Here is a 22,891-nt window from a genome sequence, read left to right on the forward strand (position 1 = left end):
ACTGACAATCAAAATATTATTTTCAGAAATTTTAGTTGCCATAAGCAACGCCCTAAGGTGTAAAAATTAGACCAAAATACCGTTTGTACTAATATATTTAATATGTTTAAGTATATATAACGAGTGACAATAAATTCACACATTTCAGTCCCGGATATTTCGCGTTGATTTCGCGGCTAACCTTGTCCGATTATTTGTGGAGTTTGTGGCGTTTGCAAATCGTGGCCGATGCGGTGGTAGGCTGGGTAGGCTGCAATCACGCAAGTGGCGATTGTTGCGATTGTTGGGTAAGGCGAGTGCAGGGATCGACGGTGAATGGCAATGGACTTGAAGTCTCACGCGATTACATCATTATTATGGAGTTTATCGCATCCCTTCCAAATGTTTTTCTCTGGTTTATGCGCCGTGCTTCTGCTGTTGTACCTCCTTTCGGTGACAAACACTACCCTGGGAATCCGAAAGCAGTACCTAAAGTTTCTTCTCAAACTGTTTGAGGTAAGTTTGCAAAGCGCGAGTGGCGAGTCGGTTGTATACGCTGTTTTTCCTCGCGGTTGAATCGTGTTCGGCGCACGCTGGAGGTCGCACAGCCGCAATCGCCGTCCGTCCAGTGCAATATCTTTGGCATTCGTCGTCTTGCCATCGGCGTGCTCTTATCGCATCTACCCGAATTCATCCTCATGGGCAAGATGCGAGGATAGACTCCACGCTCATGGCCGCTCGATTTTCTTGTGCTCGCTGTTGCACTGCGGTTTCTAAATGAAAACGCCACCGGCATCGGCCTCTCTACCTGTAGCTGGCCAGGACAGTAGCACGCATCGCTTACAGGGCGTTGTAGTGTGCAGGTTCCTATCAAGTCGTGAGATCGCCCGGCGACACTCCCTCAAGCAGTTCGTCGTGTTGGCTAACGGTCAGCGACACGAGGACGACGAGAGGCTACCCACGTTGCGATTGCACTGCGGAACAGCCGCTCCGAAAGTTGTCCGGGTGTTTTTCGTTCGCTGTTTGAAGCATACAGATGCGTTAGAAGCGTTCGCTCCGGCCGCGTAATCACTATTTGTTGTTTTGAGGTAATACTTCTACACTAATAATATTTATTGTGACTCTGAAGAGGCAGGACGCAGCAGAGAGGCGACTAGCCCGTTCCGTAAGGGTCCGCGGCGCCGCCTCGTCTGATGCCACAATTATGCAAACACCCGTGTGTCGTTCCTCACGACTTGGGCAAATGGTTTGCGGAGGGATAAACAGGAATTTTACACGTTTAAAACGAACGCATGGTCTCGTATTCATGTTAAATAGTCTGGTCACTTCAGACCGACAAACAGGACAAGTACAGGATGTCACAAAAAAAAAAAAAAATATATATATATATATTTACAGGGTTTTTTTCACCGCAAAAATAAACTAGGCATTGCCGAAAGCTCATTCTCCTCCCAAAGGTAGCGCTAGATGTCACAACCAGATGAGAAAGTTTCAGCCCGATCCGATACCTTATTCAAAAGTTATAACTGTTTTTCTGAAAATTTCAATGGAAAAATGGCGGCGGACGGATTTTTTGAATACATGGGGCTCTATGGGCACCAGAAACCGAAAACGGGCAAAAATGGGCTCCAGTTTCCCATTTGAAATTTTCAGAAAATCACTTGTAACTTTTGAATAAGGTATCGGATCGGGCTGAAACTTTGGCATCTGGATGTGACCTCTAGCGCTACCTTTGAGCGGAGAATGACCTTTTGGCGATGCCTAGTTTCTTTTGTTATAAAAAAACCCTGTAGATTTTTTTTTTTTTGTGACACCCTGTGTTTGTATGAAATTCGCAGGCATCTTTGTAAACGCACAAGGAGAGAGAGGGAACGAAGAAAATAAAAAAACTAGCCGCCGTTATATGTGTGATTGTGTGACCTCCAGTCGAGCTGTAATGTTTAAAGGACAACATTAACGTTGTGCAAGTGATTGCCGATTTTGTAGTGGCGCTACCGGTACCGTGATTTGTGCATGCATACGTTTTGGTTGTCTTCACTATACAAGTTGAAAGTTTTGAGGGGGAGAGGGAGAAGTTGTCTCTTGCATCTCAGGGGTTCGCGAACTTCTTGATCTCGATAACCCCTACCTGACTTGAATCAAGGCCGAAAAACCCTTCCCTCCTGGTTTTGGCTCTGAACTCTGGTGAACTGTTTGGGTTCCTAGGAACCCAATTTGAGAACCCATGGTCTAGAGCAGGGTTGCACAACTCAAAAATGACGTGGGCCAAAAAGATGTTTATTGGGAACTATGCAGGTTTTTAATAACTGGCAGACAGGTTTTCAATATCTGGCATCATCGCACTGGTCGCTGTCTTGAGCATGTCTCCGTGGGCCGCACAGGAAGTGCCCACGAGCCAGATGCGGCCCGTGAGCCGGATGCGGCTTGTGAGCCAGATGCGGCCCGCGAGCCGGATGCGGCCCGCGGGCCGCATGTTGTGCACCCCTGGTCTAGGGTAAGTTTGGCGACTAACACATAAACAATGAGCAACCTGGAAGAGGATAACTTGATGGTACGGCAAAAACTAAGTTCAGACATACTCTCTACCTGAAATTTATTTATTTATTTATTTTGTATACCTTTCACACTCTTGCGACCGAGTTAGACCGAGAGAGACCAGACCAGTTTTTAAGCTTCTTGTGACTTCTTAGGACCAGCTCCGCTGCATCGCGTCCGGACCTTAGAAGTCGCAAAAGGCTTAAAAACCGGTCTGGTCTCTCTCGGTCGAAATCAGTCGCAAGAGTGCGGACGGGCCTTAAGGCACTAGAGAGTGGAATGATGAAGTCGCAGAGTGCAGTTATTATTAGAACAATAAAATGGCTCCTAGTTATACATTATTAGCTATGGTGTTCTTGAGCTCTTGGTGATCTTCAATTGATGCTGATAGTGTGGGAGGGCAATCCCACTCTTCTGATGTATGCGAAAATTACTGAAAAATTATTAGTTAGGCAATATGCAATTCCAACCTTATGAGCATGATCTAATCGAGACAAAACATATTGAACAGGAAAAATCAGGTTAGCGCACAGGTAATAGTAATTTACTAACTGGTGAAAGAGGCAGAAACTAAGGGTTCTACTGCAAGATGCTAGGGATGGTAGGCTAGACTTTATTGTACTAATGCTTCCAGTCCTGTTTTACTTAGACAATATGAAACAGACAAAATTGTTTTTAACCATTTCTATATAGTCTATTAAGTTTTCTTGGCTTAAATCCCAAACTGAAACGGAATATAGTGGTTTTAAAGGGGCACTGAAGTCGATTCTGGGATCGTCCTTTTGTGGTGACAACTCAATGTAGCCGCTCCCAAAAAACCTGAAACCAGAGCCGTGCATACCTTATTTCCTTGTTCAAAGCGTGTTCAAAGATCGCAACACACTCTTTTTGGGAAGAATTTTCTTCCGAGGTAAAGGGGTCGACGAAGGGCGCTTGTAGGCGAGTTGCAAGCGATGGCTTTGCTTGCGGAGAAAAAGAGCAGTCTTATCCGAATGTGTACCTATCAGACTCAATTCGAAGCGAGTTATGATAAATTCTTTCGGAATCTGCGTGTATTGTAGGGCTTTCATTGGTCCTGACAATGTAGTCTGCGAGAAAAAAAGAGTCCATGTTTTTCTATTGTCCTGAGATGAATAGGCGGTTTTGTAATATAGGACTTGGTATATGTGGGAACTAACACATTTTAAACAATATAAGATCAAAAACGATTGTTTTCAAAAATGACTTCAGTGCCCCTCCTTTAAGTGCAAAAGTACTTTGCACAGAAATAGTTTTGTAGATGAAAGTGCTTTTGCTAAATTACAGCAGAGATATCTTGCAATTCAGTTACCATTATTAACTATGTATCAGCCTGAAGGATACAAGTAAGATTAGATGTAATGTGAACTCCAAGGTATTTACAGCAAGGTAGAGCATCCAAGGGCAAATATTAAGACAGGGAATAGGTAGACAGTCTTTCTGGACATGCACATAAATTTGTTTGTTTATGCTTAGTTCTATGCAGCACAATTTGCATTATGCAGAGATAGCGTTAAGATCGGATTAGAGAGTGGTTATGTCGTCGTATTTCCTGGAAAACTAATTTCCTGGAAAAACTAATCTGGTAAGAAACACAAGAAGGTAGATCATTAATGTAGGTAAGGAAAAGAAGAGGTCTAAGAGACAGAACCTTGGTGGCGTACCCGAGTGGACGCCACTTGGCTGAGATGTTAGATTGATAGCTGCAACGAGCTGTGAATGACTAACAAGAAAACATTTAAGTCATGTAAAAAGTTTGGTATCAAGATTGAGTTGATTTCATTTATGCAGTAATAGTCAGTGGCATACCTTATCAAATGCTTTTGAATAGCCTAAAAAGATGCAATTGGCTAGTGAAGAATGGTCAAGAATGGTGTTTAGTTTTGGTGTAAAAGATGGGCATTGTGTTTCACACGTTTTTCAGGAGCCATGTTGTAAAAATGTAAAAATGAATTAGATGGAGGAAAGTTGGCGTGGTTTGAAAACAGAATCTGCACTAAAATATTACATGAGATGTTGGTGAGAGAAATTAATTGTTAAAGGATCTCTGAAAATCATTTTTTTTTATCAATCTAATTGGGACACGCGTGTCAAAAAATTAAATTTTGTGAAAAATATTTTTTGAGCAATATTGACAGCGCGAGACGCGATTTAGCCGGCAGTCACCTCCTTTCCACTTGTTTTCTCTATCTGCATTTCGAGCGCGTGGAGGAGAGGTGGATTGGCTTCGCCTTCACGTTGAGGTGGAAAGAGCGAATGACCATTCCGTGACGTCATGGACTTTGCGCGCAGAATTTCAAATAAATCTGTCGCCGTCAATATTGTTCTAAAAAAACTTTTTTGTTTTGCATAAACTTTATTTCTTGACATGCGTGTCCCAACCAGACTGTTTAAAAAAGTCTTTTTCTTTTTAGGGGCCTTTTAATTAAAGGGAAACTGAAGCGGTTCTCTATTTGAGAAAAAACATTTCAATGGCCTTCATTCTACCTCCAGGATCAGGAATATCGAGATTATTTTTCAATTTGGTGCACGGAGGCTTCAGAAATTAATTTTTAAAGTACCGCCGAAGCCCCTCCTTCCCGGGGCGTGACGTCACACTAGGAGCTTTCGGAATCTCTGCTCTCGTGCATCTTCAGCGCCTGTCGAAGCTATGCACGCGCACTCTTGCTATTTTCAGAAAGGTCAGAAAGAGACGTCACGACTGGTGTCAGTGCGGGGAAATATACCTGGCAAGATTGCCGTTGCACGCGCTGCCCACACGAGCGACACGCGCTTGGCGGCCCGAAGATCCTAGTATGACGTCACGACTGGTCGAATGTTCTTTCGCTTTTTCTCGCTTTTAGTTGCATCTTCAGGGAAAACAAAAGTGATATTCAGATTCACGGGATAAAAATACGCCAGAATTCACCTCTAACTCGTTTTTTTCAAGAAGTGTTTCAGCTTCCCTTTAAGTGGAGAATACTTGTTACCTGATTTATGGAGCAGAATTTCCATTCCGACCATTCACTCGGCAGGGAGAAAACCACTGCTGCTGAAAAATTTTGATAGCATAACACAGGGGTGGCCAAGCTGCGGCTCGCGAGCCGCATGTGGCTCTTTCTGTGCTAAAGTGCGGCTCGCGGCTCCCTCTATTCCCCCCCCCCCCCCCCCCCCCCCCCCTCAACTTCTCCACCTCCCTCGCGGTCACACGAGCACTTCCTCAAAAAGAGAAATGGAACGCGTTTTAAATCGAAAGACAGGCTGCGGTATGGTAGTCTTGTGCTACTACTTCCTCATGTTGAACTGCTTTTGATTGAAATTATTGAAAAAAAAGATTGAAAGTAGCTCGAGTTTTTATGTGTACAGTTGAACTGTTCACGAACAGTTAAACTGCTTTTGATCGATAGATTGAAAGTAGTTCGAGTTTTTATTGCTCTGGACAAACGTTTGCCTTGCACCCCCCCCCCCCCCCCCCCCCCCCTCCCCCCGCGGCTCTTGGGAAGTTTGATGGTTTTGTTTTCGGCTCTAAGGCCGGGCCAGCCTGGCCACCCCTGGCATAGCGCAACAATAAAATTTTATACTTTTTAATACTGCTGGTCGACTAAACCATAGCCAGGAGCAAAATAAGGTTTATGTTATTGAAGTATGCTTTTTACACCACCGATATATATAATCATAGGAAGCTTTGCAAGGTAGCCATAGCAGTGTGTAGCAGGTAGCGAGACAGAAGTTGTGTGTAAACATTTTGTTCAGAGCAACAGCACATTGATTAGAAGGGATAACTTTACCAGCACCGTCATTGAAGGTGATGTCGTCACCTTTGGGTTTATAACGTGTCGGAACATTTTAGTGTCAGTTGTTAGCATGGATGGCAAAGTATAATTGATGGTATGTCAAGGACTAAGTGTGGACACAGTCCCTCGCAAATTCATTAATCGCAGCTCAAGCTTTTAGTGAGAAAAATGTGTTAGGTTACCAATGGCAACAGCAGCTACAAAAGTTTTCAAGGCTTGAAAGATCCCTACCAGGAATTCTTTTTGCTTAAATCTGCCCATCTTTAATAGGGAAGCAACTTTTAGCATCATGTCCAATATCGACTGTAATACATCCCTTTCAAAACCCCTTCGAGCAACATTGGCAGGTGCCATTTCTTGGGCACAAAGCGTGTGTTTGGATCCGAGTTCAGGCGAAACACTAATGTAGCCCTCTTTTTTTATACGAGCTGAGCCGAGTTCATGCCGAACACCGATGCAACCCTCGTGTCTAATATATGCTTCGAGTATGTGCCCAAGCAGTGGCGGACCATGGCCTCCGAGATTCTTGGCGTGCAAAGCTCTCTTCCGGCCCTTCGAAAGGCTAGTTCGCGCAGCAGCAGCATATAGCACAGCTCCTCCAGAGCTCTGCAAAACGGTGCTGATACAGGACTGGCATCAGCATCTCAAAGCTTAAATCTGTGCACGCAGTAACGAGCTCATATTTTCGTTAACACAATGAAGGCTGAGGCGCACGAGCGCTTTGAGACGGGATTCGGGTGCCGCTCAGCTCATGCACTCGTTCAGGCAGTGCCTTTTTTCGCGCAGCCTTTGCTAAGATGCGGCTTCTAGCAAATCGGCCCTGATCATCAGTAAACAGTTTGAGAGATTGTTACAGAAAATTCCACTGCGGCGACAAGGCCGAAGCCATCGAAGCCCTGCCGACAGCAAAGTAGTGGCGAGACAGCGTTTGGGGAACACTTGAGAGAAACGCAAATAACAGCAGAAGGGAAACAATGGGTAGAATTAAAGAAACAACAATATCACGAAAGAAACAATGTGGTTTGAAGTCTCAAGCGGATGACAAGACCAATGAACCTTTCTTACCTTCTATTCATTAATGCGATCTGCGAGGGTATATTGAGCACTACGTTTCGCCTGCTCAGTGTTGCAAAGAAAGTGGTGTTTCTGAGTCCAAAAGTTCGAGATTCATTATTGGTTCGCCTATATTTTTTTATCAAAAATGATTGGACGCTCAGTTTGTCTGAAAACAATCAGGCCTGCATTTATTCTGCATCTTTCCCAGTTTTGGAAGAGCAACACTCATATCTCAACCTATCGCTTCCTCAAAAAAGTGATGTACGTTGTGATAGCACATTTTTACTAGCCGGGCAGCCAGCCAACCAAGCCCAATGATGATGCCCAGCCCTCTACCTAGCGCCACTGTGCAATAAAAACAGCTGCGAGCCATTCTTTTTTTTATGTCAATCTTCTTTTGACTAATGGAACAGCCGGAGGAGAGTTTTATGCTAGAGCTGTGCATGGGCCTGGGCCAACTGAAAGCCCAGGACGGGGTGGGTCAGGTAGGACACATTGTTTTCGAACCGGAGCCTGGCGCGACATGCTTTATCTCCACCGTTGAGGTACTTCCAGCGGGCCGGACTTGGGCCGGATCATGTAGGCATTCCACTGGGCCGGGCCTGGGTTGGGCCTCAAAAGGTAGGCCTGTGCAGTGTTCTGCTTTGCGCGCCAAGAATCTCGAAGGCCATTGGCAAACTCGGATAATTGCACATCAGATACTATATGGCGCACACTTTTTAAAAGGGTCTATTATTAGAAAATCATACTTCTAGCTTAGAGGAGCTTTTTTTCTTTTTCTTTTAAGCAAAGCTTTTTTTTTTACTAATAAGAATGCTTTAGGTTCTACTTTGGACAGAGAAAGGTCGAAAATGTGTAGAAACTCCTCACTGAAAAGAGCTATAAATCTGTGAAGCAAGGACGATTTAAACACAATTTGGTTTCCTAGCACTGCTTTTTATCTGTGAAATTTCTTAGATTAAAAAGTGCCTGCTGGATTGGTCGAGTGTCTAGTATTGGACATTTGGTCAAAGAAGCAGTTTTTGTGTGCAACCTTATGTTCTTTTTCTGGAGGAACATACTGCTTGCAAAGATAACTTCTTTTTGCAACTCACCTTCTCTTGAGTCCCTGTATGCCACTTGTGCCCATACCTTGCTGAAATATCTAGTTTAAACATTGCAGTATGGACGCATCAAAATCGAACGAGCCAATCGACAGCGCCTCATGCGAGAGGAGAGCATTGACGACCTAACGACCTTGAACTCTGAACCGCCTGTCGACGCCACTTCAGGTAGGACAGTGGGAAGCCTTTGCCTAGCGTCCCTAAATGTGCCGCAACGCAGTCCTTTGCATGAGGCCTTCCTTGCAGTCATTACAAGGGATGATGTTCTTGTGGGAGCTGAGCAGCCAATAATTGACATTCCTTTCAAGGAGTACCACTTAGGAGATATTACCTATTTTATCAAGAAAGGCGTAGAGGTGAGTAGGTTTTTAGCAGTGCATGGCGCATCATTCTGAGAGGCTCGCCCCTTTCCAGGCGATCATTGACGATGTGGTGACCAAGCGGTTTGCGACTGAAGAGCTGCCCTCTTGGAATTTGCTGACAAGAACAAACAAAAACTACACTTTTGTCAGGTAAGCCTGCTTCACCCGGGCCCTGCTGTGGTCCTCACCTACGATTCTCTAACTGCTTGCAGCTTTCGGCTCACCGTCATCTGGTGCATCGGTTGCATACTTCGTTACGTCTTCCTTTTCCCCATGAGGTGAAGTGTTCCCCTTTTTCTAAGATCATCCTAAAGTGCCTGAGGGTGGGGTGACATGATCGTTTATCTTTCAGGGTGGCACTGACATGCGTTGGTATGCTCTGGCTCATTTGCTGCACCGCCATTCTGGGATACTTCCCCGAGGGCCGGTGAGTTTTCTCCTGTGGTCGGTGTGATGGAATGATGTGTGAACTGGTGTATGGATTGCTTTCAGGTTCAAGCGATTTCTCTACTGGCACATCAGCCTGATCACCTTCCGAATTCTGTCGCGGGCAGTGTCGGCAATTGTCACCTACCACAATAGGTAAGCTGTGTTGTGACTGACATGTATTCTTGTTGTCACGACGATAAAGCTGGTTCATTTTACTTTGGCACAACATTTTTATCTAGTGGATTTAGTAAACTGTACAATAAATAAGTGCAAACGATCACTAACTAGAATGCAAAAACAAAAGAGGGACAGATGCAAAACGGCCGACATAAGCCATCTGGTCATCCTTTATGTCTCTCTTTTGTTTTCATAATCGAGTCACCAACACACTCAACTTTTCATAAAAAGATCACTACATACTTGTTTCCCATATTTTGGTTGCACATTTAGTCTCAAGGCTAGGTGCAAAAGTTTTTGGTGTGTCCAAATATGCATGCATGGGAGGTCAAGTTGTGCAGTGATATTTTCTTCATTGCTTATTGTAAAATACCGGAGGAGCGGCTGCCCCACTTTCACTGAAAACTGGGTTGATCTAGACATGGGTGCTTGTACAGTCGAATGGGGCACGTAAAAGGACACTAACACCAACTCCCCCCCCTCCCCTTTTTTTAATGTTTTGCCAGGCGATTTAATATGGTGTTGGAAGATTACCCATTGAATATTTTGCTAGTTACATATATTTTATAAAGTAAAAAAATGCAACTGACCAAAACCGAAACAAGAGCACGAAGTTAATGGCCACGACATGTAGACTTGGGGAGAGGCACGAATATAGAGAAGGATAGAGTTGGCCGAAAGTCGCGTGGCTACATCCAACCGCTTTTATTTTTTTTTTTTTTGGTTGTGCAAAAAAAGACGAACATACAAACATCAATCACAAAATGCTTGACACTTGTGCATTTTTCAAGCTTTTACCAATTCTTGTTCATAGGACTAGCGATGTCTTCAGTCAGGAGGAGGGGCGACGACTCGGTGACTTCTTGGTGTGAGTCAGCTTGGTAGTCGGGCGTGTCATACGGTATAAATGTTAAGTGCTTTGATTGGCAAAATATCTTTAAAAGCTAGACAGATTCGCCGGTACCACAAACGACAGTTCTGATGTAGAGGTCCCACGCCCGTTGTCTGCTGCCATCATTTATAGTCCGCTTTGTCCAGCCGTCCAGCCCGTGACTGACACCATGTTGAGAATTACGCAATAAATGAGTACTCTGTGCAACTTTTTTTTTTTTTTTAAGTTTTGCAATAGGGCGTATGTTGAGAATTACACAGTAGATGGGTACTCTGCAAATTTTCAATGTATTTTTAGTTTTTTAAAAGCCCCCCCCAAAAAATGGGTTTCATATTTTTTCTATTTTTGATATTGAGTGTGTGCCTTTGATTACCCACGACTGGTCATATTTGATACGTGCGTCTGAATGGCACATAACCATGGAGAAGAGAGTGAGCACGACTCAAACCGGCCAATTCTCGATCGGCGGTTTTTGGGAGCCAAACAACCGAATTTTGAGCTGCAAATTGTGTTTTGGGTAGCTGGGCCTCATATGTCATGTACAAATAAAACCTTAGCGAGCATAAATATCCTGTCAGTGTCCCCTTTATGTATAATTTGCAGAATTCCAAAGTTATCTATGTTAATTGTGGACACTTGAATGAAGTCAATGCTTCCGCAGTATTCTACGGTAATTCTTTTAGTAGAAAACGTGAGCATTTCCTGAGCTTGCATTTGCACGAATACCACCGGTCTTAGAATATCATATGTTGCATCATTAATATCCAATGGGCTTAGAATGGTGCGTTTAATGCGGTAGTAGTAATGTTAAAAAAGCAAGGTATAATAGCAAGATAACGATAAATTTCAAGTCTAGAAAGACAAGACAACATAATGAAAGTTGTTTCTTCTCTACGTCAGTAAGGCTGCAAATGTGTGTCTGCCAAAGCAAAACATAATAAGACGTAACAGTATGGTTTTCAAAGCATTCTTCAGGGTCAGTCCACAAAGATAGGTTGTGCTTCATTATATGGATACACATGGATGCATAACGGTTTTGTGGCATACTTGGCAGAGATTCTGCATAAAGTTGCTCATTTACTCGAGCAGCTAATGATGCAAGATTTTTGGTAAGGTTGGAAAGGGGAGGGGAGAAAAGTAATGTGACATATATTATCCTTGTTATATAGTGAGTTTGTACTGAACACAATATTAACATAATCAATGCTTACTTAACCAAAACATTTCAGGCAGACACTCTTCAAGGGTTAACAAAGGACATCCACTGGAACATCATATTTTTTTCTTGTCCTCTGTGCTTTTCACTTTGAAAATTTGTGTATTTAACAGTGCCAGGAGCATCTTTACTTTCTAGAGATTTAGAACCCCTGGTTTTCTCTTTATGTTTTTGTCAGCTAAATGGCCACAAAATAAATGTACTGTATTTACTCGAGTAATAGCCGCACTGTTTATGAAGAAAACCTGAGGGTTCGCTTTTCCGCGAGGCATGCGGCTTGCCAATCACCGCGATCGACAGCATGATTCCAGCTGTTTACAGGACAAAGATAATGTCTTCGTGCGAAGATACCATCTATGAAGATTGCATTTGTATAAAGAATCATGTTCTCCATCTAGCTATTCGCTATGTTATTTATGCGCAACGCGATGATTGGGTGTATATGTGTTTTGCGGGAAAGCAGACGCAAGGGCCTTGTTCATAAATAGTGCGGCTATAACTCAAGTAAATACAGTAACACTTTTCCCATTTAGGGCCCTTTCGGATGTGATTAGAAGAGTGATAATGCGGCCGCACTATAGAATGCCACTGCTGTTTCTAACCGAAATTGCCTTGAAATATGATGCTGTTATGGCACTCTGATTGACAGTGATCTAGAACCCATGCAATGTTCTGATTGGTGCCCCTTCCTTCCCTGTTATGCGCAGAGAGAATCGGGCCAAGCCCGGTGGCATCTGCGTTGCCAACCACACGTCCCCCATTGACGTGGCCATGCTGGCTAGCGACAACTGCTACGCTTTGGTGAGTTTAACAGTCTTGAATGAGTGGAGTAGCCACTCAAATGCCACACACTCTGCAGGTGGGGCAGACGCAGGGTGGATTCATTGGCGTCATTCAGACAGCGCTCAACAAGGCCGCTTCCCACATCTGGTTTGAGCGAGCCGAGATCAAGGACCGGCAGGCAGTTGCAAAACGGTGTGTGTGTGTGGCGTCGGTTCATGCAGTTGGTCGGCGAGTAACTGATTCCGGCTTTTTCCAGGCTGCGAGAGCATGTGGAAGACCCGACCAAGCTGCCCATCCTCATTTTCCCTGAAGGTAATGTCTGCCACTAAGACAGGACAATCCCTAAGTTTCCGAACTTTGCTAGTACCCTGTGACGCATCAAAAATGTTAACCTCCCTCCCTGGCTTTTTCGCAGCGCCCCCAGCCTTTTTAGTAATACACAAAATTTATGCGGAAATTTTATTTGACAGTTAATATAGTTCTAGTGATTCTGCTGAGCCATCACAAAAAGAAAAGTATGCATGCATGCAGCAATGCCTACTCCGAATGTCTAAAATTTGCTCGTTTGTTAGAGCACAGTTTCTTAAAATGAGGGCAGGTTTTGGACATCGCAACTCTTAGTTCTGGCTCGGTGATGAGCTGCGACCTGTACTTCGTTTTCATTGACGCAACTGCAGAGAAACCGAGTTTGCGTTTTTTCAAGTTCTTGAGACGCTTCGCGACCCACAGTTTGGGAGGCACTGCCTTAACCCTTTGTCTACCGCCAAAATTTTTGAAAAAAAAAACGATTTGAAAATGCCGAATTTTTTATGTGCCCTATAAATTTAATATGCAATACAAAGGCCAAAAACAAATGCCAAAATATTTATTGTATGAGAAATCTTTGAACACACTGCAAAAGAAAAAGGGACTAAAGTTTCGCTTCACTGCATTACCGCAGACAGTTCACATCACCTTGCACATGGACGCTCAGGCCGGGTGTAGCAGTACTGCAGACAGTTCACATCCCATTGCACGCAAGTGAATGCAAACGTGGAGGGGCTAGAGGGGGATTTTCTACATTGATTCCAGTCCATGCCGACACGCCGACACAATGTCTTTATCGAAATCGGAGTCATCTGAGCTCAAATCCAATAACTCAGTTGCATTGCTCCGCTGTTCGATGAAAGATTCATTTCCTCGTCTTCTGAATCTGAAGAGACGTCACAATATCTTCGTTTTCGCCCCAATTTTGAGGCAAGATCGTCACTACGAACGCAGCGACCAGAAGTTGACGTCACCATTTTTAAATCCTTTGTTGCCTGCGTTGGAACAATTTTCTGCCAAATTCAGAAATTTACCAGGATTTTATTTTCCAGGAAGCGCCATCTATCCACGGCAAAGCTCACTAGAAACACGTGGACTAGCCGAGTTCGTCCATGGTAGTGTATTGGAGCCCAAATCAATGTGGACGAGCCCTGCTCGTCTTCGGGGGGAGCGGTACAAACAGTGTGGATGAACTCAGGTCGTCCATGGTAGGGAAAGGGTTAAGGATCTGTTGGCCATAGTCAGAACAGGTTTTATAGACATAATATGCCGAGATATAACCCAGCTAAGATCAAAAGGAAATTGGCTCAAAATAAGGGGCGGGATAATTTTCGGAGTGCGACTGAACAAATTCAGAGACATTGTATCCAGGCCAGGAATGCAAAGTCTTCTAAAGAACATGAAAATCTGTTTATTTGTGGCCTATTTAAAGAACTCGTCACTCACGCTATTGGATTATAAAAGTTAGTTTACAGTCACCAATTGACTTTTCGGACTTCAAAAATTTCAGGCATGCTCGAATATTCTGATCTGTCTGTGAGACTCTCACTCGCCCCAGAGAGTTCATGTATAACAGCAACTAAAATTTCAGTCATTGAACTTGTTGCTCAGTTTTTCTAATTTGGTTTGCCTTGCTTGCACGCAAGACCGTTGAAGTCATTAATGTTGCCACCACTTTACTTTTGTCCTGTAACGTCGCTACATCCCACATTCCATGCAATGGAAAAAGCTAGATTGAGGCTATAGTTGGCTGTCCCAGTTTCGCTACAGCCGCCATGACCATCTGTCCGTTTCTGTGACAATTATAACACGGCCGCTGTTATTTTCATGTCCTTTGAATGCAAGTGGTTTCTGTTGATAGGCCTAGTAGCAAAGCAGTCTTGGTTGGCTGAATGTTGTCTTTAAGCGATTCAAAATGGCACCAATGAAGGCTCCAACGAATGCAGCATATTGGTGAAAAAAAGCGTCCTCTTTACTGCCAAGGTCACATTGCCAGTTAGATTTCTAAGAGTGGGCCATCTTTGTGTAATTTTGCATGAGCAGGAAATCGTGCTGGGGTGGTCTATCTCGGGATATTATGATAGTTTTACATTTGTTGTGTCTGTTCCCTTTGAATTTGATAATTCTATGTTTTGCACAATTTTTGCTTGAACACCTGTAGGCATGCATGCAGCTAGGTAACAATTTTTTCCTGAATGTAAAAAACTACAAAGGAAAGTTCTTCAAAGCTTTTGCCTGTGGGGCATATGTGCCTGTATGATTGATTAACCTTGATTAAGTGTAGAGTTTATGCTTCTTTGAGCAGGCGTGGCAGCGTAACTTAGTAAGCATGTCCTTCTTTGAACAGACACCTTTCAGCGTAACCTGTTAACATGCAAAATCTATGGACCTCATGAGCCAGTTAGAGAGCAAAGCGACAGCCTTCTACAGGAGGAGTGCACTCTGTGCTATGTTATACATTGGCATTTGCCTCACTCCAATACACTACTGAATGGTTTGCTAGGACCATAGCTTTTAACATATGGCAAGTTATGCTTAAAGGGGCCCTGCAATCATATTTAAGTGTCTGCCTTTTTTGTGGTTTCCACGTCTCTTGGGGTTCAGGCAAGCCAGCGGGCACGGAGAGAGTAACTAAATATCAGTGCTTCATATTTTAACCGGACGACGATGAAACCTCCTCCACCGACGAGGGCGACCCACGGTACCGAAAGCGCGCAAAATGTGACGTCTTTGGTCCTGGGCTTACTACTGGTCAGAGCTGCTAAAAGCTTCTTTTTAGTCGAAATACAAAATATAAGTGGCGCGAACCGTTTCAATTATTTATAAAAGTAGTTTTTGTTCAGTATTTTAGGTCAAAAAAGAAACGAATGCAGTTCATAAAGTATGGAAACAAGATATGACCCGTCGACATACCCGCCACCAAGCGGTGGAAAAGGCGGCGGCATACTTGAAAGGAATAGTGGGATCAGGCGCCGACACGGAAAGGTCCCGGATGTACGCGGCGGCGCTGCGGTTGTATGAGCAGGAGGATCTGACCGGCTCCGAGCGTTCCGAAGGCCTTCGGCGAGAAGCTGTGTCTTGCGGTTTGGCCGTTTCGCGGTATGGCAGCGCAAAGTAGCTCCCATTCTGAACTGATCTTTACCCCGTATTTGCTGTCGTTTGTTGCCAATGAAGTGCCATGCCGAATTAGTGTTTAATCGCGCAGCAAATGCAATGAGAGCCGCTCTGGCTGCCCGCTGCATACAGCCCATCCAGAACGCCAGAGCCGTACATTGGCTCTGCAGAACACGCTTTAATGGCGCCCTCTCGCGCCGTCGACATGGAGTGCGGCAGCCATGAGCGCTCGATGAGCTCACTACTTCTCCTCTAGTTCACGGCCACTCTCAAGCAACCAAGGACGTCATGAGGGAGGTTATTTTTTGCTTGTTTTTGTCATTTTAATTTGCCTATAACTTTTAAAATAAAGGGAATTTCGAGAAAAGAAAAGTTTCAGTAAGTTACTGCGTTCAGTGCGCTCAGGTTGGGTGCAAATTAAAAATCAGTAAAAAAAGTCATTGCAGTGCCCCTTTAACGGAGTATGGTGCCGATTGAAAGGATACATAGTCCAATCTGTTGTTATGACCTGCTTGCTGCTGTCACATTCGTGGCATGGACATTACATAAACTCAATAATCCCACTGTTCTTTTTCTTCCAAATAGTTTTTTTTTTGCTATTGTAACAGATTGCATGTACCATTTGATGTGCATTTCGACTCGCGAGAAATGCCCATAGTATAGTACAGTCTGGCGGAGGCAATCGAGTCTTTCGCAGCAAAAGGGCGTAAAATGTGCAAAATGAGAGGGTAGTCGACTTTATTCTAGCGAACAAAAGTTTAAGGACCTAAACACATGCGAACCAAGCTTTGGAGCACTAGGCCTAGCCTAGGCCAAGTCCTGGAGACGATGTGAGCATCGATGAGCAGGTCGAAAGATAAACCTTGACATACTTTTTTTTGCTACCTTTAAAAGATAGGCTAGCCACAATATTTCCTTTTACATGTAGCAACATGGCTGGAGCATGGTACAAAAAAACTGCTTATCAAACGGAAACTCGTGAGAAAATATTCTGCAATGCGTGTATACCAGCCCACTTATTTTTCAGTGTTACTGGACTGAAGCAAAAGAATATGGAACCATGGCTGAACTAGGCAACATCAATAACATGCTGAAAAAGCTTTATTCTCACTGTCTTGCCTATCCACATTGAGCCGCTTTGGGTAAACCATAAAAATTAAAATATCTCGCATTCCGAGTCAAAATAGTGCAGTGACAGAAGTGCCTCTTGGATGGGAAACACCACCTATGACTATGTAGTTATGGTGCTCTACAAAAAATGGCGCGCGGCGCATAAAAAAAACTGGCGTCGCACCTCGAAAAAAAAAACAACAGAAGTTGCATTGTTGTACAAGTTGTACCAAGAAAAATGTTTGAAAAAAAAACCACGGCTTATACACCGGAAAATATGGTAGTCATATCATTGAACAAACAAATTAACATGTGGCTCACAAATGACAAACCGGCTTCTTTGCATACAATTTATTTTGCCGGCTCCAATTTGAAACACTGGGGAGTTTGGTATAGTTCATGTAGCACCATTTTCTTCGGCATAGAACCACTGCCGCACAGGCAGCTAGAGGCTGTTTTTGTTTTTCACTCTGTTATTGGCTAAGTTGCCATGAAAAGGCAAGACTTTGTTTTTAGTAGAGTATCAAAGAGACTGTCTTAACTAGTCATCCAAATGCTGCTACAGACTGCCACCACTAATGAAGTCTTTAGTGCAAATGAGTGGAGTATTGTTTGTTCCCTCACAAAGTACATAGTACACTTGGTCAGTGTATTGCCTATGTGCTGACCCGAACACAACTGCAGGCACGTGCATCAACAACACCTCGGTGATGCAGTTCAAGAAGGGCAGCTTTGAGGTGGGCGGTACAATCTACCCGGCAGCCATCAAGTACGACGCCCGTTTTGGCGACGCTTTCTGGAATAGTAGCAAGCAGAATTACATACACTACCTGGCAATGATGATGTCGTCGTGGGCCATCGTCTGCGATGTCTGGTACTTGCCGCCCATGAGAAAAAAGGTGAGACATTTGAGCCAGTCTTGCATGTATTACCGAAAGCCAGTAAGTTGACGACAGATGCAGCTGCTAGGGATCCGAAAAATAATGGGGTTACTTGATTATTGGATCATATGAGAGTTTTGTAACTTTTCATAATTTGGACTATTCCAATACTCATAACTGTATGCTCACCCTTACCCAAGACTTGTGCCCGATATGCTTGCGGGGGGGGGGTAGTAGGTATAAGTTAACCCAAGTGCCAGGTAGTTTTTTCCGCATGTCGAACACAAATTATTTTGACCCCATGCATAAAAACTGTAGCATCTCTAATGAAGTATATTTATCGAAGACTCACTGGTCGGGCTTAAAGTTAATTTATGTTTGCATGCCTCCATCTAGGCTGTTTTTCTCAAATTATATTTTGTGAGACAGGGTACTATGGTGGACTTTGTTAGCTATAACACGCCAGCGGTGTCCGCATCGTACACCCAGCGCCACATAGCAGGCGCTGTGCGAAACACTGCGCGGTGCTGCAGGCTGCCTCTTTCAGATCGCAATCGCACCCTCGCTTTGTTGTAGGTCGGCCTTTAAAGGAAAAAGGGTTCATTACCTGCAATGGGTTTACTTTGCTCAATGAAGCCCTTTTTGAAAAAATAAACTGAAAAGCATTGTTTTTTTTTTCTTTACTCTACACACATCAAGGGGGTGAAGATTGCATTTGTATGGAGAATCGTGTTCTCGATCTGGTTATTCGCTACGTTATTTATGCGCAACGCAGTGATTGGCTGTATATGTGTTCTGTGGGAAAGTAGACGCAAGGGCCCTGTTCATAAATAGTGTGGCTATTACTCGAGTAAATACGGTAGCCCACCCCATGTTGTTCACCATTTATCTCTTCATTTTAGGTGGGCGTTCCTTCGGAACTTTACGGTAAACCAGTAATTTTCAGAACGACTTTGAGCGCGAGAAGTGCAGTATTGCGGTAAAGTTACCACTCATGCAGCAGGTACAAGGCTGGGGCTATGAGAAACGATGGAAATTGCACAGGCGCCCTATCGCATCGGTAGCTTTATACCTGCTGCACAAGTTGTACCTTTAGCGCACTACTACGCTTCTCACGCGCTCAGTCTTTTTGAAAATGACTGAATTAGTGGTTTTGGATGATGCACGGCAAATTTCTAATAGAAAACCATGTTTATTATCACTAATTCAAAAGGTAATTAAAATTTTTAAGTTAATTACTCACCAGACTGTGACGGTTTTTTGCCCCTCGAATGTCTGCGAAGCTAAAAACAAAAGTATAGTAGCGACGGCATTCATGTAGCAGTAAAGAGACCTTTTTTAAAAATCTGTTTCGAGTAAAAATTGACGCCCGGTATCTTGACGATTTTCATCGCACACTTTTTAACTTACTTTCACGGTCTCTTCTCTAGACTGCAAGGTGCTATGAATATTCAATTCACTCGAGAAGGCTGGCAAGCGAAACTGCCACCAAAGCTTTTTGCTCTAACCGCTAAGTGCCGTCAATTTCGCTGGAGTCGCCAATAGGTGAGGGCACACAGGATGGCGAACGCTGCGACGCAATGGACTTCTTCCACAACCGACGTGCCCCATTGCGACTCAATACCACACAGTGCACTCGGGGAACTAGTTGGCCACTCAGTTTCGGTTTCGACTGAGCAGCTTCATCTCATGCTATCACGCCGCGACTGAACACGCTGCTTGCGTTTTCGATTATCTGACTTTTTTTACGAATGTACAATACACTCATTCTCGAGCGATACAAAACGAAGGCCGGTGCACTTTCCTTGGTTCCCGAAACACCGGATATTATGAGTGCGTATGCAAACGTAGTAAGACGTGGCTTAGTCACCTTATCTTTGAGTTCAATTTCAATAATCCTGTCTAGTACCAGTGAACTACAAGTGAAATTCAGTCACCTGGAGCATTACACATATTTTGTTTGCCAAACGTCCGCTTCTTGTTACTTCATTGGGCGAAAAGCAAACCGCATCCTCACAGGAGTATCAAAGTTGAGCCCAGCATTGACGCATGAACTTTTAAGGAAACGCAATAAATTCGGCCTCACTACTGCACCAAAGTTACTATGATGTCTTCCTCGTGTCATCATATATCTGCCACTCAAATTTTAGGCTGATAGAAGATTAAGTTTTTGTAAACGCTGAGATCGGCTAGCTACGACGAAGGCCCTGACAAGCGTCCCCTACTCCTCGCTAAGCCTTTTTGGACGAGCTTTTACTGACGCCCAAGATCTGTGCCTGAACGGTGTGTATGAAATTATCTCGGCATACTCAGGCAGGAAGAAAGCAAACACATAACAAATATTCTGGCCATTAGCAACTGTCAAATGCACTTTGAATAATTTCGTTCGTTTGGCGCACCGCATAGGGGTTTATGCCCGTCCGGCGTACTTCTGGCGAATGGTGCGACATTTTTCACACAAGTACTCGACTTTTACTTTCTTAAAACGATTTGTATGTGTGAATGTCCCTATACGATTGTACGATAACTTTACGCGCATACGCTATGTTGAATATTAGTAAAATGCAAGTGGGTGGGTACTTAGCTTCGTGCAGTGCTGCGGGTCAGTACAGATAAGAGATATGAAGTGTGTTATAATTGAGCTTTTCAATGGCGCCTCCGAGTTTTACCTCGCGTACACAGGCGTATTAAGAAAACAATAATTGCAAAAAGTAACATTTCGTCTATGGACGCACGAAACAAACAAACTTCCTGATCATCAACACTAATGTAAAGGCGCGAGCTCGATGTATGCATACTTATTGGTTGCTACGGCTTGTTGATTCGTACATAAGCAAGATCCCCGAGCTTTGCAGCGTCGACATTCCCAGCACTGGCTCGTCCACATACCTCAAAACGCTTACAGAAAGGCTCAAGTACAAAATACTACAAGCATGTGTTAAGACAAGCTATACGTCTCAAGATTGTGCTAAAGCTTCGAGGTCTGGCCATATAGGTTAGTTTAGAGACCACAAATGACGCTCTCGGGACTAGAAAACATGAGGTAACGGCCGTTAATAGTCCAAGCTGTGTGTGTAATCTCTTGTTGATGTGTCGATCGAAACCGAAACCATGCCACTCTCCTCCCTGGCCAACTAGTTCTCAGAGTGCAACGCGCGCCGTGTTGCATGTAGTGCTTTATGGAGGTAGTCTGTTGACTAGATAAAGTTCTCTGCACGCACCCGAGTTGCGTCGGCCGACAGCGTCTCCGCCGTCCAGACAACGCTACCAAGGAAACAAGAAAAGAAAAAAAGTGTCTCATTCCCATGGCGCCTGTGCATGCACTCAATGCGCTCGGAGCGTCTGTTCCGACCTTGACAGACACTGGCTTAAACACAGCGCCAGAGATCTCTCTGCTTCAACGCATTCATAAATCTGTTATTGCTGCTGTTAGGCACCAAACTAGGTTCAATGACGAAGCGGTGTCTAAGCAACATGCGCAGCGCAAGTGCCAAGTTCTACATGACGTGGCGCATCCAGAAAAGAACGTTAAAAGTCAAACTTGTCTCCCATGGAGAAGCATGGGAAACTTGGCCCCTTGACAGGCTGTCATTAGCTGCTTATCGGGGAGCCAGCTGGTAGCACAGCTTGCAACCAAGGCGAGGAGAGGACTTTATCTGGCAGCTGTGACGTGCATGGTGTCCACACCTGTATATATATATATATCTTGCACCGTGCTTAGGGCATAGAGTCATTGACTCCAGGCAGTTTGGTGGGTGCAGTGTGGGGGAGGGGGCCCTGACGGGGCCGGGCATGCAGGACTCGGAGTCATCGGTGGAGTTTGCAAACCGGGTCAAGTCCAAGATTGCGGAGCAGGGCGGCCTCCTGGACCTGAACTGGGACGGGTCGCTCAAACGCTCGGACGTCAAGCGCGAGTGGAAGGAGCAGCAGCAGAAGGACTTCAGCCAACGCCTCAAGCTCATGTGAGCCCGGGGCACTCGGCAGTGTGTACATAGCGTCCCCAATATCGATTCCCGTGTACTGGGCCCCCTTCCCGAGTGGCACGCCAGAGACAGTGGCTCAGAAGATGATAGTTTATTATGTGGAAAGGAGTATGTACAATCATTGTGATCTGTTCCGTACTCAGGCCCTGTATATACCGCCTTTTGACATTTGGTGTAGCTTTCTAGACAGGTTTTGTTACGACTGCTCTCATGTTCGCTCTAAAAACTGTGATAACATGTTGGCCTTTTAAGTAAGCCGAAAAGGTTTGTCGAGGTGTCGCTCTCAAAATGAGACGCAAAAAAAAAGTTGTGCTATGTCTGAATACCTCAATAAAGTTAAGTTCTTGATGTTAAAAAAAGGCAGTTGATCTTGCTCTTGAGTACAAGATGCGGAGTGTGAGGATGCTACAAGATGGTGATGAAGCTTGGAAGTGTGTCGCAATAGTGTGTGGGTGAGGTGAATCATTCTACTCTTTCATTCTTTACAGCTGAGAAAGCTGAAGCATTTGGATGCTCACCTAAAACAAAAGACAGGCTTCTGTGCAGGAAGTCTAGACTATTGCACAACAAATGCCCAAGGTGCATTGATTGCTGGAGTGTGACTTAAATCTTTGGAGTTGATTCCTTCCTTGTCACTTAGAAACAAGTGCTATGAAGTTGAAATGCTTCTGAAGTACTTCAGAATCCTCTGCCAGCGCGACATGGCTCTGAAGGAGACTGGGTTCTTGGTGTTCTGAGTAACTGCGGGGTCTGTGGCACGCGATGCGTCTGACGTCTGCTGCTCCACGGGCTCTCGCCCATGGCGGGCACGCTTTTTGAGCTTCTTGTACTTGTTCCGCACCAGATGCGACTTTGTGTGCGAGATCATGGCCTTCTTGAGCTGCATGACAATCTCGACCACTGCCTTGGCCACCTCTGCTGGCGGTGCCTCCTTCTCCGAAAGCACAGACCACTTCTCCTCCGTTATGCAGTGGGGTGTCTGTGCAGAAAGAAAGGGGTGGCTCAGGCGCTGCTCTTTGGAGCCGCGTAGTGCAGAAGTTCACCTCGAGAATCTTGAGCGGCACCCCGTACTGTCCACCTGCGGCACCCCCGGTTGACACCACGGGCACCACGAAGTGGTCGTTCCAGACAAACTGTTCAACTTCGTGTGCAGCACTGGGACCCCCTACACAAA

General features: G+C 44.6%; 2 protein-coding genes across 8 annotated transcripts in view; one reads left to right on the forward strand and one right to left on the reverse strand.

The window, feature by feature from the left end:
• The first annotated feature begins 215 nt into the window (after positions 1–215).
• LOC8051510 (glycerol-3-phosphate acyltransferase 4-like) lies at positions 216–22,076 on the forward strand. Its single transcript, XM_029990331.4, is given in 13 exon segments — positions 216–391; positions 393–495; positions 8,524–8,632; positions 8,711–8,820; positions 8,879–8,976; positions 9,039–9,104; positions 9,179–9,253; positions 9,319–9,408; positions 12,248–12,341; positions 12,400–12,515; positions 12,580–12,635; positions 17,538–17,752; positions 21,533–22,076. Coding segments are annotated over 13 exon segments (1,335 nt in total). The 5' UTR covers positions 216–356; the 3' UTR covers positions 21,701–22,076.
• LOC8051511 overlaps positions 21,794–22,891 on the reverse strand; it is a 105,217-nt gene continuing 104,119 nt past the window's right edge. For 5 of the 7 annotated variants that reach the window (XM_040498631.2, XM_040498632.2, XM_040498629.2 and 2 more), the window contains 2 exons: positions 22,761–22,882; positions 21,794–22,696 (listed from right to left, as the gene is read on the reverse strand). In XM_040498631.2, coding sequence (XP_040354565.2) covers positions 22,367–22,696; positions 22,761–22,882 — 452 coding nt within the window. In that variant the 3' untranslated portion in view covers positions 21,794–22,366. Of the gene's footprint in view, positions 22,883–22,891 lie in introns of all 7 variants that reach the window. The other 2 variants (XM_029990328.4, XM_040498627.2) reach the window with 1 other exon arrangement.

The sequence above is a fragment of the Ixodes scapularis genome, unplaced genomic scaffold (assembly GCF_016920785.2).
Source record: "Ixodes scapularis isolate PalLabHiFi unplaced genomic scaffold, ASM1692078v2 PGA_scaffold9__187_contigs__length_104089568, whole genome shotgun sequence".
NCBI classification, from domain to species: Eukaryota; Metazoa; Arthropoda; class Arachnida; order Ixodida; family Ixodidae; genus Ixodes; species Ixodes scapularis.